Source organism: Amblyomma maculatum, chromosome 1 (genome assembly GCF_055883805.1).
Source record: "Amblyomma maculatum isolate TAMU_Amacu chromosome 1, ASM5588380v1, whole genome shotgun sequence".
In the NCBI taxonomy this organism is placed as follows: domain Eukaryota; kingdom Metazoa; phylum Arthropoda; class Arachnida; order Ixodida; family Ixodidae; genus Amblyomma; species Amblyomma maculatum.
In genome coordinates, this window is record NC_139344.1 from 110641121 (window position 1) to 110661438 (window position 20318).

The 20318-nt window shown below is 43.4% G+C and overlaps 1 protein-coding gene across 3 annotated transcripts in view; it reads right to left on the bottom strand.

Moving 5' to 3' along the window:
• Positions 1-10984: 10984 nt before the first annotated feature.
• LOC146203498 (cytochrome P450 4c3-like) overlaps positions 10985-20318 on the bottom strand; it is a 156938-nt gene continuing 147604 nt past the window's right edge. For all 3 annotated transcript variants that reach the window (XM_084588797.1, XM_084588798.1, XM_084588796.1), the window contains exons 6-11: positions 18815-18941; positions 17236-17421; positions 15851-16024; positions 15006-15072; positions 13791-13970; positions 10985-13166 (exon numbers count right to left, since the gene is read on the bottom strand). In XM_084588797.1, coding sequence (XP_084444923.1) covers positions 13009-13166; positions 13791-13970; positions 15006-15072; positions 15851-16024; positions 17236-17421; positions 18815-18941 — 892 coding nt within the window. In that variant the 3' untranslated portion in view covers positions 10985-13008. The remainder of the gene's footprint in view (positions 13167-13790; positions 13971-15005; positions 15073-15850; positions 16025-17235; positions 17422-18814; positions 18942-20318) is intronic.

Genomic DNA, 20318 nt, shown 5'->3' on the forward strand with positions numbered 1-20318 from the left:
CAGACCTTGAAAAGATGGCCGACATTTACTCACGTTTCGAAATTAGCAATTATACAGAGTCAACCAAAAATATTCACTGAAATAAATAATATTAGACATTAGCATGTACGAGTCAAGGAGCCAGCTACAAAAATTACAGCCAAAAATATTTAATGAGTACATGAAGCGGGAAAATTCACCCATAATGTAGGCACAAACAACTGGGTCAACTACTTGAAACTGATATCGTCCCTCGATGTCGCGAAACGAGCAGTTGCACAGCGCGGCTTGTACTAGCTAGTGCTCAGAATACGTGTCATTTTATCATGCATTGAGGTTTTGTTCTTCATTTGTCGTTATTGTTTTTGGTTTTAATTCCACTTCTCCTTTTTATCAATATCTGTCCAGCTTTTCAGGACTCAAAACGCGCCTTTCAAAATGGTTGCCTTGACAAGTAAACAGAGAAATAATGCCAGGATGATAGTTTGGCTTGGTTTGCGGGGTTTAACGTCCCAATAGGCTCAGGCTATGAGAGACGCCATAGTGGAGGACTCCGGAAATTTCCACCACCTGGGGTTCTTCAACGTGCACTGACATCGCACAGCACACGGACGCCTCGCTTTTCGCCTCCATCGAAAAGCGGTCGCCGAGGCCGGGATTCGGTCCCGCATCCTTGGGAACAGTAGCCGAGCGCAGTAACCACTGCGCCACCCCGGCGGGGCAATGCTAGGATGAATTTTTATGGTCTAGGGTAGTTCCTTGGAGCTAGGGAAAAGTATTTCCTTGGTCGCAAAGCACATTCAAGGGCATAAATTAAACAGTAGCCAGCAAGGCAGGGCGTGACGGAAATCAAACCAATTGGAAACGCGGCGAAGCTAATCAAACAAGTGTCCACAGTTGGCCGCCACAGCACGTGCTGTAAAGTAATGCTTGAACATGACTGTAACGAAATAGGCAATAAAAGAGCTCAGCTGCGGCAGCTAAATGTGACGCGAGAAGAGTATCCCGCGCAACATTGCACTCTAGTTAATTTTAGTCTGAGCATCAGTGCTAAGGCTGGGTTTATTAGAAAGGTCTGATACTTGGTTAAATTTAAAGATGCGCTAGTTCGCCAACGCTCGCGGGTTGGCCGGGAAAGGGGATTGCCAGGGGTATGGTTCCCTGGGTGTAGATAAAAACGCCCCCTGAAAAAATGTTCCCGGAAGATAAGGCCCAGGAAAAAACGTCCCCAAACCAAACATCTGCCGTTGGAATTAATCGTTTTGGGATGCACTTCGAAAGAAAAAAAAAAAAGAAAAGAAAATGTCTGGTGCCTAGTTTTTCAGCTTTTTAAGTACTCAATAAAACAGGTCTCATCAGCTGGGTAATATTACTTATAGGAACGGACAAGAGGCTAGTCAAATTGCTTGTTTTAGATAATCACCCACGGCAGAAGGGGTCGCTGGAAGAATCTCGCAGATGTTCTCGTTATGGGCGTCAACCCTTTCGATTGCGACAGTGCAGAATTCTTTCCACATTTACGGTGGTGATTGCGATGCTGTATTAGGGATGGCAGGTCTAGCCCTAAAAGCTCGTTCATTGTGGCCACCTGAAGCACCGTTCGCAGCGTCCGGGCGACCAAAGGCTTGGTCAGCGCACCTTATTTCGTAAAAAAAAAAAAAAAAAAAAAAAAAAAAAAAAAAAAAAGAAAGCAAAAAGAAGCGAAAACGAGGGCGCTGTCCACGGAGCCGTTGTTGGTATACCAGATCCACCACAAAAGTACAGCACAAGTCGTGTTATGAAACATCCAGTAAAATGCGTTGCAGGGCTAGTTGGTTCATGCTCGTAAACTTATGTAAAGCGCAACAGAGACACCACAATCAGACAAGAGAGACAAGCGGACAAGCTCCTTGTCCTGTCTCTCTTGTCTGATTGTGGTGTCTCTGGTGCGCTTTACATAAATGAAATATCCCACTACAAAACACTTCGACCAGTGATGTCGTTGAAGCACAAAAATCCAAAGCGGCACTTGCCCTCGCTAATAATCTTCTGCTGAACGCCCTGCACCAATTTTTTATTTTTAGTTTAGCCACTTTAAATATGACGGATGAAGCGCTGTACCATACAATATTGCAGTATGCTGCGGGGAAACGCAATCTGCACCCTAATTATAGCACTTGAAAATAAAAAACGAACGGTGGAACAAAATACATGCTAGTTTCAATCTGAAAGCGTAGAAGATCTAAAGGAAAATCAGTAACAGCCGGTGATTGTAAAATCAATTCATCACCGATAATCCCGGCACCAGGGGATTATCGCTAGTGTGGGGATTATGATGCTATATTGTATTTTATGGCACCCATTTGGGGACATTCTTTCTTACTTCGCAAATGGGGACCTTTCATCCGGATACGTTTTTTCCAGGGCAATTGTTTCCGGGGACGTTTTTAGCGGAACTCATGGTTCCCTACCTTCATCTACGTGGTACAAGAGGTGCTATATTATTGTCTACCTTACTGCAGACTAGCACGAAGGCCTCGGAATCAATGGCAATGTTACTAAAGCTGACGGTGCCGCTATAATTAACGTTTATCCATGATCTCCACGCAGGTCATTTTACGTATTGGTCGTTGGTACTAGGTAGGTGCCTGAGCGATTGCGTCATCACGTGCGCGCACGGGTGCTATCATCATCATCATCAGCCTGACTATACCCACTGTATGGTGAAGGCTTCTCCCATATTTCTCCATCCACTTGACCCCTGCGAACTTCTTAACCTCATCCGCCCACCAGACTTTCTGCCGCCCCCTGCTACGCTTTCCTTCCCTTGGAATCCAGTTTGTTACCCTAAGCGACCATCGGTTATCCTCTCTTCGCACTACATGCCCTGCCCATCAAGTGCTATTACGTGGATAAAATTGCTTTACTATTTGCCACGCAGCCAAAGCGACGACACGTAAAGTAAAAACCTCATCGCAAGAACGCGCCTTCGTTACCGGGACATTAGAGCAGATGGCGACGGCAACGACGTTAAAATCTGGAGCTACACGCAGTCATGATAATGCCGCATGACTAGAGCAGTGACAAGATCCTGCACATTCCATTCGGAGCTGCAGATCATTCGCACGGATCTGAGCGGATGAGCGCAAAAACAAATCACAGAGAAGAGTAGCAGCGGCCTCCTCTCGAATTTACGCGCAGGCATTGGTGGTTCACCTTTACTGCGCGGAAACCAATGCAGTTACATCTGGAAACGCGGCAGCATATCATACATTAACTTCGGATATCCCTGGTATCTGTACAGGTATTTTATTTTTTTTTTTACCGCTTGAAGACCTGTACTTTGAAAACAACGAGAGATAAGTCTGTGCATTACATGTTGGTCGATTTTTTTGGCAAGGCGGACATCATGCACGGGGTAGATCTTGGGGATGAGACAATAAATAAACGAAAACTAAGTAATGAACCTTTGCCTTAGGGGCAATATTATATTATAAACCTCAACCTCAAATGTAAATACCGCCTTTTTTAATTTTTTTTTTAATCGGCAGTGTCGTTCGATTTACTGAACGTTAAAAATATATACACCTGAGAGCTCTTTTAGTTGGCCTTCCCGCACCAAAGATGGTATAATGACGTCATTACGCTAGGTAATATCGCCAACCTCGTGTAACCTTCATGAGAATTACCAAACACACACACTGCGCCAGTATTTGACGCTAAGAATTGCCGTAGGAACCACTTTATGAAAGGGAAATGGCAAAGAGCCAACTGAGTTTTTCAAATTCATGATTTTGCCATTCGATTGATCGAACTGTACTGTCGATCCAGAAAATTTAAAAACGGGACTCACCTTTGGTACTGGCGGTCTCAACGTCTTATACGATATTGCTGCATAAATTGAAGAAAAAGTGAATTAGCTAATAATAATTTGTCTCATCACCAACCTTTATCATGCCCATAACGTCCGGTCTGCTGTAAAACCCACCAGCACAGTCCGCACAGATGTCTCCCTCGTGTTTTTTTTTTTTTTTTTTTAGGATTTAAAGGAGCCAACAGTCTACAAGTACAAGGCAAACGTTGGGGATATTTTTTTATGTTTTGCTGTTGTCAATGACAGTAATTAGTCTTGTGATGATTTTTTATTGATAAAGAATATTAAATATATAAGTATAAATACATAAATATTAAATATTCTTTATCCTTAAAAAAATCATCACAAGACTACTTCTTGTCATTGACAATAAAACAAAAAAAAATATCCCCAACGTTTGCCTTGCACTCGATGACTGCTGGCTCCTTTAAATTCTATAACGAGCCCCTAATTTCCCCTTCAATTCTCTCGTAGTTTCTTTTTTTAAATACAGGTTTGTAAAATATTAAAAATATCACCCTTTTGATGGCCTTTTGCCACCCGATAAGCATTATCGCCGCCCTCACTGCGCCTGAAGCGCTCCCCGCTTCTGTTAATCATGATCATAGATTCTACTGCAACTCTTTATCTACTCAGAAAGATCCCTTTCTTATTACAAAGGGAACTTTGTGGAGTAGTAGTGGAAAGAAGGAAACCCTTTCTTTTCGCTGCAATTCTGCAGAACAGTTTTTGGGAGTGAGTTTTCGAAAAGTAATTTGAATATACTCTCCTGTTGGACTTACCTATACTCAGTGAAGTTGGAAACACCAAGGAAGTGTTTACCCTCAAAATATTTGAATTAATTCTGATGTCGCCCTAATGGAAGTAACTAATCATTTTTGTCTTAATTCTGGCTGTTGACGCCGCGTCAAAGTGTTCGCGGACAATCGCAGATAAACGGCTTGAGCCCTAAGGCCGCATTATATGCTGCCACAATTGGTACATGCACGTACGAACGTGAAGTGCGCAGCGGTAAATTCCAGTCAGGAGAAAAGTACTACCTGTACACTTATCTTATCTCTTCTGATTTCGTACTATCAGTTTACTCATGGCCATAATCGTCACTGGGGTGTTATTGTTCGAGGCACGTGAGTTCGCATTGTAGTTTTATCTGCTTTCGGCATGCTCTGCCAATTTTAGTTGTTGTACACGCCCTCTTACATTAAGAACATTTGAATCCTTTGGTCAGACTTCATTCGATTCCTTCAGGTTAATTGACATTTATATGACAGGGCCATGACACGTGAGAGACTAATGGCAGAAGGGAAGGTATAAAAAAAATTTTCATCTCTCGCCGCCAAAACGTAGGGGTCATCATAAGTGTTTAGGACTGGCGTAACATAATCACAGGACGCACCATAAAATACTGTCGCTGTGGTCTATAAATCTGGGTGAGCCAGCTGCATGGGGTGGCCTTCGACTGGATTTAAGCGATAGCGTAATGGATTTATTCAGCCGAAACGCCGTCGGCGTAACCCAGACAAGTGTCGGGAAAAATACGCTGTTAAATAAAATAAATTCCTCAGCACTGGGGTTTTAACCAAGGACCTCTGAAATACTGGTGGGCACGCAACGTATAAGCCGCGAAGGGTCGTTGGTACCAAGTGCGTTAGAGAGGCACCTAGTAAACGTATGGAGAGTGTGTTTCTGGGCTAGTTGGTGCTTGTCGAACATCATGGAATCGCAGCGCTGGCAGATGAGGACAAAGGAAGGATACACACACACACAACTTCGCTGAACTTTCAACTTTATTTTGGACGTCGGCTTGCACGTTGCTGCCATTGAGTTAATTATTAAGCGCGGATCAAAACATGTTGGAAGTAAAGTTGAAAGTTCAGCGCAGTTGTGGGTGTGTATCCTCCCATTGTTTTCATCTGCCAGCGCTTTGATTGCGTGATGTTCGACCTAGTGAACGCGCTTTGCTGCGTATACTTACTAACGTGCGTTCGGGCTGTGTACTGATGTTACAATGCTAATAACTTTAATAATTTGAATTTATTTAAACAAGGCAATAATTAAAAATCTGCGTAATGAAAACACTGTGCTGAAGGTACTATCTCGTCTACGTTTAAGGTGAAGCGCCCCGCCGTGGTGGTGCAGTGGTAAGAGTGCTTGACTACTGTGCTCAAGGATGCAGGATAGAATCCCGACCACAGCGGCCGCTTTTCGATGGAGGCGAAAAGCAAGGCGGCCATGTGGTGTGCGATGTCAGTGCACTTTAAAGGACCCCATGTGGGCGAAATTTCCGGAGCCCTCCACTATTGTCTCTCATAGACTGAGCCGCTTTGGGAGGTTAAACCCTACAAACTAAGCATCAAGGCAAGGCGAAGCTTAAGCGTCTTCCTTATTGTTTTCCCCTATGTTCCTTCATTCCGTTTGCATTTGGTGTGCTGCCGACCTGATTTGTTGTTGCTGATCGTACCATGTTTGTGCGCCGATATCAAATTCGCGTGACATTTGGGATTATCACTTGCGCATTATCGGATCGTCCTTCAGCATATCATCATACGCCTCTGGCGATACTGCCTGGGACTACTGGCTTACTACCAACACAACGGTCATGGAATGCGTAGAATATGGAACAAGATTAAGATGGCTCAGGACAATGATAACCGATCCCCATCCACCCTGCATCAGTGCGGTAGGCACCGCCACCTATTCTGTTTCCCATTAACTGCCATGTCGTGAAAACAGGTGCCAGCTGTTATTGTTGCAGCGGCTAATTACCTGCACATTGTAATTAGAGTCTATAAATGCAAGTTAAAAGTATTATGCATACGTTGACATCATGATGGAGCTGCTCTGTAAGTAAAGGGCAAACAAAAAAAAAGAATATTGTCGATGAGGAATCTCAAATGTCTGCTTTTAAGCTACCAGATACACCGGCGAAGGTTCACCTTCATCTCAGAACGTATAAAACATTTTGCGCGGTTAAAACACAATGGACTACAATTCACGTTTCTTGCAATGTCAGGTTCACCGTGAACATCATATCGGTTTCTAGAAGATGGTCTACTTGTATTCGCGAGAACAGGCGCTAAAAGCCCATCATGCTTTAAAACTCGGTCGCTTCTGATTTTTGCCCTCTTGCATCCAATAACGTCCGCGATTAACAGCATTCCCACCCGCACTCTACCCTCGCTTTTTTATTATAGGTTGGTACTGTAATTATTCCCGATAACCAATGTCAGTTCTACTAAAACTACTATTACGGCTCCTTCCGTCTGTCATCGTCAACTTTGTAACCTTGCGCCACACTACGTTTTTTTTTTTTTTTTTTTTTTTTTTTTTTTTTTTTATGCAGATATCACTAGTAGTCCAGTGTCGCTCAGCAGCTTGTTCATGAAAACTGTATGCACTATGGCATCATTAGTCGAATTTCCATTCGCATGCTCTTCCACGATTTACAAGCAGCGTACTAAGTACCTAAACACCCACTTTCCAAATATTTATTTCAGATTGTATGTGATCACTGAGCTGCTCTTACCTTATTCGATTTGATGGGAAAATTTTATAACTCTTTTTGCGTGAAGAATTAGTGGACGGGCACTGATACCAAAACTGGCATCAGCTATAGCGTGCCTGACGTTTAACCTGACCTCTGCAGTGACCAAGTTGATACGCTTAGCGAAGCTCCCTTCTATTAAACTAACTGCTTCCCCAATACAGTGGGGATATAGCCCCCCTCCCCCCAAAAAATCCTAATTTCTACATGAACTTAAGTCTTAATTCCCAGGACCGTAATCAGCATGGCTCATCTGTACTTCTTTTGGGGTTGTTCATACCTGGAAATTTAGGTCATTTTCTGAGGAAAGTTCATGAGCGTGATTTTTCTATCACAAATTTTTAATTTCATGATAACAGTCAATATCTCCGCACATCTTTACTGTGTAGGTTTCTAGGTTCTTGTCATTAACCTTTAAAAACGCACCATTGATTTTCTGTGGGAGTCTTAATTACTCTTAATTACAGGACTAATTTCAGAAGTGAAATTTTGCAGCTTATCGTAAGCTTTTATCGTTTCTATCAACACGTTAATAAAATGTATTTTACAATACTCCACATTTGCCTCGCAATTACTTTCAGAAATCTAGCTCACTGGCTTTTTATGGCAGTTTAACCTACTCGGTGCGAGCGCGGAAAAGAAAACTATAAAAGCGAATTTTCGCTATGTATCGCAAGCTTAGACTTGTGCCCTAAATATGTGCATAGTAGCAGCCTCATTCTCCGTGTCCCGGAATCCTGAACTTGTGTTTCGGCCTTTAACGTAGTTTTTAACCAGACAAATAAAATGAAAACTTCGCGAACATTTTCAGACGACTCTTCTTGCCCCTTCATCAATCCCCTCTTCTCCTGTTTCCTACCGGAAAAAAAATATATATTTGAAACTTCAACTAATATTTTGTTGTGATCATACGAGTGCAGCTCTCTACACCAATTTCCCGACCGAGGCAAAGTTTCAATAGTCAAATGTACACGTGGCACTGTACATCACAAAAGCTGGAATCGCTAGGTTGCCTACATATTTTAAGCTGAATACTCCTGTTCAATCTGTATTATTCTCATTTCTTACATGTATAAGCAACACACTACTATTAATGCTCCGTTAGGGAGCACGAATGTAAGCATTTTGACATTTGGTTCTGGTGCCAGCTCATTAAGCGGCAATCCGGCCGTCACATTGACGGTTACTTTGTAATTGTGACTATGGCAACAAACTCTTCTAGAGCTAATGCGTACTTTTGAAAGTTTAATGAATTCAGATACGCGATAAGCACTCATTAGGTCAGGCTGCACACGTGGTACCAAGGCCGGGCTATATGGCGCACACCCACAAACAAGGAAAACTCTAGAACGAATCATGAACGTTGCGGTTCTTGTTTCGATCTAAAGGTTCACAATAGAAAATATTTTAAAAGACAGAAACCTTGCATAAGATCAGAGCCTTTGAGGATGGTTCGACGTCAGCGTCTTTTGTTAAATGGTGGAAACGTCGCGACGTATATATGCTGTGAAAAAGTTTGTCATTTTGTTTGTCATTTGCACAAGCAGTTTTATCCCTTATTATTACACTTAAGAAACTAAAAGAAAAATAGGCAGATACTTCCAGGGCACGGATCCACCTCTCTTACCTTTATGCAGAGAATCCCATGCAGTCGTTTACGCTTCTTCATCTCTTCTGGCGTCTATGAGCTTAGCGACCATTCAAAATTGCGACTAAGTGCTCGTTACTGCAGATAAAAAAGAAGCTTTGTTTGTAGTTACATAAATATTCACGCCACAATTTATTAAACGGAACTTATATTACACATCAGGGCACGCCCAATCATGAGTGACAATTTTCGAACACAGCACCATGGCTCAGGTCGGATTATGCTGTGTTAAGGCGCCCCTCAGGAAAGCGCACATATATTATTATATATACACCAGCGATCTAAATGTTTTCACTTGTTGAATGCGAAACTCTCTCACCCATTGCGTCACTGAGGTTACTTTGTTTTTCCTAAGCTTACCGGTTTTGTGTTCATTGAGTCAGGAACGAAGCGTCTAGGAGCCTTTTCTATGTACAGCAGACTAGTAGTCATTATGAGCACCGCCGATCCCAATCGACAGCCGCTATAAGCTGTAGATGGGACAGCGCTCCTTAGGATTATGCGTGTTCACTGAACAATGTCTTGTGATGAATACCAGAAGCATGTGCTCGTATACCACGTCACTGAAGTTAGATAGCCGTCTCTGTTACGAAAATAATTAGTGGTGATAACTTGTTCTTTAGAAGCGTGTCCAGGTTGTATTGACGAATGCTGTGTAAATATGTGCCAGCCAAGTTGCTGTTCCTAGGCTCAAAAGGGGGACGACTCATACCCGCTTTGAGGAATTGATCAGGAGTCGGGCGTTCACAACAATATTCAACAAGAGCTACTGAACCGGCTTATCCTATATTCATGGCTTCTTTGTTTAGACGTCGTTTAAAAGAGATTCCTTTTTTGTTATGGTCAGGGTAGAAAGGCCTTTGGAGGTGCGAGTCAAAAGAATGCACGCTATCCTGAGTACACAACGTCCTTTAACGGAACCACTTACATATGACAGCAAACGCTAACCGATAAAGTAGCTCTGGCATAGCGAAAGCTTTTTTTTTATATATTTGTTTCAATAGACATTTTAAATTTTATTTTAGTCCTGCTCCGCTTTTCTTGTCCGCTCAGGCCACTGGCAGTACTCTGCCTCTAGGCTATTGATTGAAACACCACATTTTTGTTGGCACTGCACAGCGCATATCTGATATCTGTTCTGTAATCGATATTGGTCTTAAAACGGCATACTCTTGCATATTTGTTTTCGTAACCGCGAGTCAGCTGGTTCTATAAAAGCCATGGTTTTAACTTTTTTTTGTTCATTTTTGGATACAGAAATAATTTTTTTAGATAATTTTTTTATGCGCCATGTGCGGGTAGCAACAGTGTTGCACAAAGTGTCCGTTTTGTTTGTGCGCGCGCGACTGTACAGAAAGTGAACCCTCGAGATTCCTTGTAGGCTATAAGCCATACCTATGGGAATGAACTGTTTTTGACTCAGCGTAAATGCCCTGCCTTTGCCACACGCAGAAAAAACAACAGTAGAAAATATACACCCTGCACGCAGGTTTTTTAGTACTGCAGCTGTGTGCGCGAAGGAAACAATAGCGGCTCTACTAGTGATTCTAGTATTACATGAGATGTATCAGGCGAGTCGAAATGCGCCGCCGCTGCGCAGAACCATCACTATCTCATCATTATACAGCTGTTACGCAGGTCGGCCCTCAATTCATCCGCACCTCTATGGGAGACGAGCTATCTTCGAAGCTAGGTCGCAGTGCTAGCGTTTCCTCTGTAGGAGCGGTTTCCTGGACATTCAACATCATTCGCGCGTTTACGACACCTGGTCATAAATTTACGAAGTCTGCTCTTCTTTTTTCCCCAGAAAAAAAAAAAAAATGTTTGAAGCAGGCATACTTCCAATCCTGGAGCAATCAGCCATTTCTCGCCGCTGAGGTGCAGCATCGTTTTTTTTTTTTTTTTTATAAACTTTTCCCTGTAATGCAGTTCTTCGATGGAAGAGTTTGTTATAAAAAGAAATAAAAGAAACATTTAGGTCCTAAACCCTGGCTAGGAAAGAACACCTTCATGCACTCCCGGAGCATTAGCTAGACCTGTCACCCTGCCCTCGTGCCTGTACTCGATGTGTTTTATCCGACGCACCACGCTTGCCACCGACCTCTGTTTCATATCATCCTTCTCCGTTCGCGGTGACTTCTGTTGCTTTCATAAGCTTCGCCATGTCGCTCTGGTATCCGCGTATTAGATAGTGCGCGCTGACGGTATAATGATTGTTCTCTTTTTTTATTATTTTCGTTCACAACAGCAGCGGAGCACTTTCTTGTCTTCATTCAGCCAAGGAGAGGGGCGTTTTACGCACCACCATGTAACAAAATAAATAGACAGACAAGCACACCTTTGACTGGAACATTGTCTAGGAAGAAGGTAACAAGAAAACAAGTGGTCTGTTAAATAGGCGCCAAGATTACTATTTTCAAATGCGTAGCGGATTAGTCCGTTCTCAGGGGGTAAATATGCAGCACATGCATCGGCTGACGTGCACTTCTAGAAGCAGGAAAAAAAAAAAACTAAAGGAAAGTAGACTTCTGGGTCAGTGAGCGTGGAAGCGTCGTGGTCATGTTGTGTCACCGCGAAAGCTGCAAGGTTGCGTCCCCCGAAACATGAAGAGAATCCACGGCGAGAGAGTTTCATTTCGTGCTTACTGCTGAGAGCTTCCAGGCCTGCTCCGGTTATCTTTGGTAGTCAAAGTATTGTCTGTGCAAAGAGCAAAATGTCTGCGCGGGCCTCTCTGGACGTCGCTTGTCTGGTGCTGAGCAGGCGGGGCGCGGCCGCTTTCCACGCCGCCGCTGCAGCGACGTTGGGGAGCGCGGCCCGCACCATGCGCGTTGCTGTCTCGTTGATTTCTATGCTTCGTTCGTTGATTTTAATTTTCGCCGCAATTTTAAGAACCACACCGCGCAGAAAAAAATCAACAAAAAGAAAATATTTCATTAACAAAAGTGGACTAGTATATAGACAAAGGTGCAACGCGTAAGTCGTTTCTCTTCAAACGTTGAAGTGTGGTTATTGGTGTTAAGCAGGTAAGGTGTGCACATTTCTCTCTCTCTCTTTTTGTTTTTCGTGAAGTTGCTTTGAGGGTGGGAGGTGCTGATCCTCAAAAGAGCCGAGTCGATGCGTTGGCACACTGTGGAGAGAGAACTCATTTGACGAGAAATCTTGGCTGATCAAATGCTGCCTTTGTGTCCCAGTTGGAAGACGTGCGATGTCACTTAGCACTATACACACCGGAAATAGAGGTCTTTTCGTTTTCGTTTAGATACATAAGGAATCCAGGAGACGCTGCCAGAATCGCCAGCCACCCACAAAGAAATCGAAGGCACTCCCCACCAGAGACGTTGGTTCTTGAGGTCTCGCGGTACAAGTATCCACACACATTCGCGCGCCCATGCACTCCCTACTTCGCATACACACGGGGACTGATCCTAGTTTCAAGGGTTAGTTTACGTACACTCGCACAGACTGTGTAAAATAACTTTCCCGCTTCAAGGAGTGAGAAAGCGGCTTCATGCCGATGGCGGGTTGGCGAGGCAATCAGTCCAAAAAAGGGCGGGTGAACATATTTACAAGGGGAACGGGGGAGAGTTCCAGGCAAGAGACGGAGGCACATCTTGGTTGAGGTTTTCTACGTCACTCCCCACACAGTCGCGATCACTTGATGGCCAACATAACGCGTGTCAGCCGCCTCGAAAAAAAAAATATAAAGAAAACAGACACAACGGATGTGCTTGTTTCCTCCGGAGCTCCGATGCGACTGGGGAAGAGCTGTCCAGGACTTTGGGCCGGTGCTGTCTTTACCGTGGCTATCACACGTTCCCCGGTGATCCGAAAGCTCTGCATTGCTGGCTGCCTTGCTTCGGGGCGCATCAAAAAAAGCACGGACACTGCCTTCGCCATTTCGTGACTCGATGCGATGGAGGTCTGCTTTTCCCGTGTTCCGCCCTGGAGGTTGTTGTGTTGCACAGCGAGGAAGAACATGCACTTTTAACGCGGCCTTAACCGGATTTTGAGCCCGTGTTTTGACCGCGTCACCAGTTCCGCCACGAGATGAATTTTATCCCTGAAGTCAACGGACTGGATGCAAAAGTTCCGCAGCACCGAGCACAAGACCACCTTTTCCTCCATTAGGGCGAACTTCTGACCTGTAAGTACAGAAACAGGTGAGCTCGCGTAGCGTTCGCTTGTTCGTAGAAATCGCATCTAGCTGTAACTGACACCAAGAGGGCCAGAAAAGTTATATTTTAGTCAAATGACTTACCTGTAGTTTCATGGCATGAAAAAGCAAACTTTCACCAACTGCGGAATCAGAAATCTTAACAGGTATTCATGGCAAAAAGCTTCACGAGGAAATAATCGGTTGCAGACCTATTTCTTTAAAACTGGCCTATGAGATATTAAAAATATGCAGCAAGGTATTGACATATGCCGAAAAAACTCGGGAACACATCAGCCCTTATGCACTTATACTTTCTGCTGTCTTTCAGAAAGGCAAACTGTAGTGTCACTGAAGCATTGAGCACGCAATGTCAACACCCCCCAACTCGGCCGTACACACACAGATAATTTCCAATAAATAAATGAAGCGTCAACCTTGATCGAAGTCTTTGGTTACCAACGAAAGCTACTTTTCTTACAAATTTGAAACATAAAACTGAAGCGTGATCTGCGGTTTTTTGAAGAAAGGGCCTACATGTTTAGAGGATCTCTGTGCTTCATCATATATATATATATATATATATATATATATATATTACACAATCACTTACCTATGCAGTTGCGCGGTCCGGCCGAGAACGGTACATAGGCGAACGGGTGCCTTCCAACACAGTTCTCAGGCCGGAACCTGTCTGGGTCGAACACTTCTGGATTGGGAAATATCTCCTTATCTCGATGGAGCATGAATGTGAAGAGGAAACACGTCGTGCCCCGTGGGACCGTGTAGCCATCTGGTGAAGAACGGTAGAGGTGCATGAGAATTGGAATACTGACGTCCAAAAGGACTGCCGACTACTTGGCTAGTTTTACAGATGTCGCCACGTTCTGTGTAGCAAGCATAAACGTTAGAAATCGAAACTAATAAAAAAGTGGCATGCAACATAAAGAATTTTATCATTATACTTATAATTTCGCCTATGAAATGTAGATTATATTCAGGAAACTACTCGTACAGCCCATCAGTGTCCAGTGTCTGCGTTCTTCATTTCCTCCGACAAGTGCTTGTTAGATAAGTTGGATACTTTGTTTCACTTTGAGACTGATCCCAGCCACATTTGCAGTCACTTACGCATTTGCGTATAATTTTTCTTGATGTCGTTGTTGTGCTTAGTCTGGATTGGTCTAAATACTTGGCATTAGGACAGAACGCAGGGTGACATTAGCTATTGACTACAAATGCGAAACTGATTGGTGAAATTGAATTCCACTTTACCTCACCAAGGGCCTTTCAAACTGCTTGACCACTCATTACTGCACTGAAAAAAGTACTTCTGACACAACACAGAGAAAATCCACTTAATAGCGGCAAAGCTCGAAAGTGCTCTCTGCTTTATTTTTCAGTCCAATAAATTTCATGTTAATAATGAGAACACACGAAAATAACCTCAAGAGGGCAAGTTCCCGAGGAGCTGTTTTTACGGGGTAGTTTGGACGAGGATACACTAATCCCTGCTTTTTCTGCGCAGAAGAATGCGCAGTGAAGCCAATCATTGGCATGGTTTCAGACTGCACATTTACTCAAGATGACTGTGTGATGTGTTTCTTTTAACCGCGCGACCGACTCAGGCGGGTTTCTTGATGAGATAGCTGCTTTATTATTGCAATCAGGTCTCGCTGTTCTGAAATGAAGCTTCTAGGACAAACCATTTACATTGACCATTACAACCATACAGAACTGTGCTTTTTTATGTTGTGAAATAAAGTATTGACTTATTAGAAAATTCGGGTCATAATTTGACGAGTAAACAAACAAAAATTGTACTCACTCACTACCACGTCTTCCATTAGCTCTCTTCCGATGAATGGCACTGACGGAAATAGTCGTTGTGACTCCTAACGTATAAAAAATATGTAAACAGTGGTGAATAAACCAGTAAAATTCGTTAGCAACCGAAAGATAACAAGCGAATCAATCAAGAAATGGTTTTATGCAGAGTGAACCCATCCCTGTTAAACATCTTGCATCTCGTTCTCCACCTTACATGTATAAGTTACATGTATCGATCCACATCTCAATCCGAACATGCTATAGGCACGATATGCTGGAATAAGATAATGAAGAACGCACTAGGATTAAATAGAATTAAAATAAACTGAACAGTCTTTGTCACCATGCCTGTACCCGCATACTGTATGTGGCCCCTCGGCCAAAATGAACTTTATCGGAGGGAAGGTCTTGCATTCTAAATTGACTGAAACGCTGCAATGCACGCGGGTAATAGAAGAAATATTCAGGTGCAATCTGCATTACCCAAGCGCCCTCCAACATGGATTCATGGTCATTTCTCCCCTCCATGCTAATAATCTTGGCCGCATTTCCCTAGTTTCCATACTAGTGGGACGGATGGGGAGGAGTTATGAAGGTGAATCTGCAATGGCGCCCGCTTTAAAGAGTAAGCAGATGAAGAGCACTGCTAGTTGCATCTTATGTGCACTTAAAAAGATTCCACTTAATGTTCCTAAATATCTGAACTAGCTATTCTTGACACAAAGAGCAAAATCACCATAATACGTCATGCAATAATGCGCTGAGAACACTCCCCGGAAGGGTTTCTCAGAAATCCCCAAAATTATAAAGAAGTCTGAATGCGAGAAAGAAGCGGAGAGGCACCTTCAGAGCGCACTCGAGGTATTTCATTTCCTTCAGGTCGTCAGGTGTGATGGCACGCTCTCTGTCCTCTCCAAAGATTCCATCCAGCTCTTCGTGAATCTTCTGCTGAACATCGGTGTAGAGTCCGATAAGGTACATAGCCCATGATATACCCATGGCCGTGGTGTCATGACCCTGGCAAAAAGAGACCACGGAAAAGCGGGAACTCTCTACTGTGGTGCTTATTCTGGAGGGCAAACAACGTTGGAACACAAACGATTTTATCAGAGGTGACATTTCCGCGCTCTAAAGCAGAGGTTGTAATCTGCAGGTTCGGTAGGCTCTTTTCCGCTGTAACAATTTCATTCTAGTTATATTATCAGGTATTGGGCACTGTTGCAGTAATTGAACATTCTTGATGGCACTTCTAATAGTGCTTCACCGGAGCTGTGGGATGTAAAACACTTGCTGTGGACTTGCTAAAGCTACGGCTTCTGTGAGACAACGCTTTCTAAGGAAAGTAGGCCTGCTATGGAACCTTGAATGGGACTATCGAAAGTGGACATCGGATAATCGGCTTATCGGGAGCTTTTTAGGATATTCAAGCCAGACCAGTCTACACGTCTTCTTCTAGCTTCCTCCCATGTACCCTCTCTCTCTCTCTCTCTCTCTCTCTCTCTCTCTCTCTCTCTCTCTCTCTCTCTCTCTCTCTCTCTCTCTAACTATGCCTAGTGACAATCACTTCCGAGTAAAAAAAGCTGTAACGAATCGAGCAAAGAGGACAGTGCATTTCTATGTGAATTCTCAGGTCAATTAAGTATATGTTAGAAGTCAGAATGACATGCTTATGCAGAAAGTGCGATATTTCTCTGGAAACTGCTTGTTCAGTTCCTTTAAACTGCATTATTAGAAAGAGAGGCCAGATAATTGCTCAATCTAAACGGAACGCGCAGTTGAACGAAATTTTTTTACGGTGGTAATTTTTTTCATTTGCAGGTGGAAAGTATTTCAAAGCCCCTATCCTAGGCACCTGTCAATGCTGCCAGAAATTATTTTAGCAATTTTGGTATAACTGGTTGAGAGAGTACACAAAAAGGCTTCTCAAACGCATTGTTTCTCCCAGGTCAGACATCTGGGGTTTATGCATTGAGTAGAGGCTTCCTGTGTTGGGCCTGAAAATGGAAAGAGAGAGAGAGAAAGAGCTATATGACTAATTAGTATAACTGTACAAGCCGTACCAAACAGGGTATTTTCCCTACTATTGTCCACGAAGAAGGCTTATGGCGGCCTCACATTCTTGTCTGAAAGATAACTGCACTAAAATCTCTTCAAGGGGTCACATTCGACGCTACGGTTATGCACGCTTGATCGAGTAGCATAATCAATGTTTTGACGACCATCTTTACCTCGAACATGAAGGTGTCCACTTCTTCCCTGATGTCTTCCTCGGTGAGGCTGCTATCCTGAATGTGATGACTGAGCAGGAGGTCCAAAAAGGCCTGCCGCCTCTTCTGTCCAATCACCTGTTCTCCGATGGTGAGCCCGTCGATCACCTTCTGCTCTAAAAGCTCAGCCTTTCTTTCACGTATTACCTGCAACGTGCGTGTTGTGCAATGAGAGTGTTATGTTCAATGAGTACCCTGCTCACATAGAAATACTATTTGAAATATACTTGCTCATCATTGTTTGGGAGCAGCTCGTCGTGCCATGAGGAACTGACACGCCATGCCCACTAGTAAACATCGATCAAAGTCGCTATCCTTGCGTTTGGTAAAACCACACGATTTTTACACAAAACATGACCACATCTTCATGCAATACCTTTTTGCACAACAAGAAATATGTATTTCTTGAGTACCAACGAGCTACACTAGAAGAAAGTGGCCTGAAACTACATCAACTGCATTTAGAGTTCTGACCCGTGGATCCGCGACCAAGTGACTGGTTAAATAATGCGCATAGGCGGTTCCAGACATCTGTCTGAACTATTGGAAACCTAAGAAGAAGGCTTCTCCTAATTCTTAGGAAAGCAGCGCAGGCCGACAAGAGAGAAGGCCACAGAGGAAGCCAAACTGTGCTGAATACACCTCATCCGCGCCCGCTGTCTGCCAGAGCTGCGCCTCACAGTATGACTTTTACCATTCAACGTACCCTGGAACATACCTTTTCGTCTGATCACACGCTCGGCACTAGGTATAAATTGGAAGCGCATGATACAGGTGTCACTTAATTCAATCTAAAATAATGCGAGCTGGGTCAGCTAAGCGCAGCGAACACGCAAGTCAATAATATTTTAAGTAGGAGCTTTTTCTCCTCGGAGCGCCTTGCTTGTATTTTATGACTGCTGCGTCTCTACGTCTGAGAAGATACATGTTAAAAAATAGAAATAAAATAGCTTAAAAATTATTTGTCAGGGGTACCTATATTATTTCAGCATGTTCGGCCCTTCACAAATAGTATTCCGTCAAAGGCTCATACAGTACTGACGTAGCAGCAACAGGAGCATGAAAACGTCATTCAGCTAGCCATATACCACTGCTTACTGCACGCCATATTTAAAACCGCGTTCCGGATGGAAGCACAAGTGCTCTCGTCAACGAGTGCAAAGCGTTAATTACTGGCATGAGTGCACTTTGTTCGGATCACAGCCTGCACTCTTTCTGATCCTCAAATTAAAAAGACACTTTAAATGTGAACAGAATCTGCAGCAAAACGGAATACTCAAAAGCCTTTGTTCCAAGGCGACCGTTCAGTACACAATTTAAAGATCATTAGCGCTAATATTGTTTTCGGGGCAGTGAAAAGGAGCAAAATGTATATCATGAGCTGCGACCGCCAAGTACATGCGTTTCCTATAAGGTATGCGCGTTGACCATTGAACCGTGCATGCATAAGTAGACAGAAACTTGCAGCCTGATCTATCATTGTGACGGTTCAACTGGAGACGGGTGGCAATGTTGGGCTTTGATCGCGCTCTGTGCCCACCTTTCTGGTGAAGTTGTGCAGTTGGGCAAGGTTGTCCTTGAACTTCCTCCCAAACGAGGACATGTAGAAAACGTAGTTCGGCCACAGCCATGGCCGCATCACTCTCGCCATGAAGGTCTCGCCCACTCTTAATAAAAAGAAGCGAAATGGGAACAGAAAAATCTGTGGTCACACCTCAACCGTACCAGCTGTACATTTCACCCGCTCAGGCCGGTGCATTTTCATGACAATGGGTGCTAGAAGAAATTTCAAAGGCACATTCTTCATTGTTTTCTCAGAATATCCTCGTACGCTTAACCGGGACTCTTTGTTATGCATTCAAAGTAGCAATTTATATCGCAATAACCGGAGAGATAAACACCTTTCTCGAATGATTTAAATCTGTGCGACAAGCACGAAATACCACCAATATTCAGTACCGCTTTCAAGGAAAGGTATATGTGCTTCAGCAACATCTTTTACGCTTACGGCTGTGTGTAAACGTGCAATATACATACAATATGCAATATACTGTGTGTAAACGTACAAACGTACATCAGTGCCTGCATGAATGCTAAAGAATAAATTGTCCTTACTTCACACGAGCTGCGCACTGCGCATGAATGAGCATAACGACCTTCCGGTCTTTTTGTCAGTGATTGCATTTTTCATAGACAAGAATCAAATCATCAGTGATAAAGAGTGCTCTGTCACAGCTCACATTTAAGGTGTCTTTATGGGCTTCGCATTTCGTCCAGATGAATATCCTTTTAAATACTAACGAGCGTAGTAAGACACCCATCAATCACAAAAAAAAAAAAAAAATGCAACTCTGCCCGCAAACCCAAACCGGAACCTGTTGTCAAGAGCTCGCGCAAGACTACTTGTCATTCTTCATATGTCCCGCAGCTGAATGGAATTAGCATTATTAACTTGCACCCTCTGTCTTGAAAACACTACACATGCCGCGGCCACATGGCTCGTGCTTGCTGATATTTAGTTCTTCGTGCGATGAATGTAAAAAAAAAAAAAAAAGAAGGAACCTGTTGCAAACAACACCACATTTTCTACTCCACAATCTATACCGCTTACAAGCGAGGAAACGAGGTCAATTTTCCTTGCTTACAAGCAGAAAGCTGCTCGCTTCATACTGAAATTATTTGTCGGCCTTCTCGTGGATGAAAGTTTTAATATTTCACAGTTATGGAAGAGCTTGCACTGGGGCTAACTTCAGATTATGGCTAGTAAACTTTTCCCAAGCCGACGTCCTAATGCTACGGGTGAACAAAGTTGTTATATGTAATTATGACAGATATATGGACGTGACAGCATAATTCCTAGCTAGACTATACCTAAAGAGACCTGCCGTTATGAGCTTCAATCATCCAGAATTCTGTTCACGAACTTGGAGCTCCGGCTGACTAGTCTTAATAGCATTTTTTCTAAAACACACGCCATTAAGCAAAAGTGTCATGACAACTCAGTGGCATTACCGGTCTAGCATACGTCAGCTCTTCATATTAGC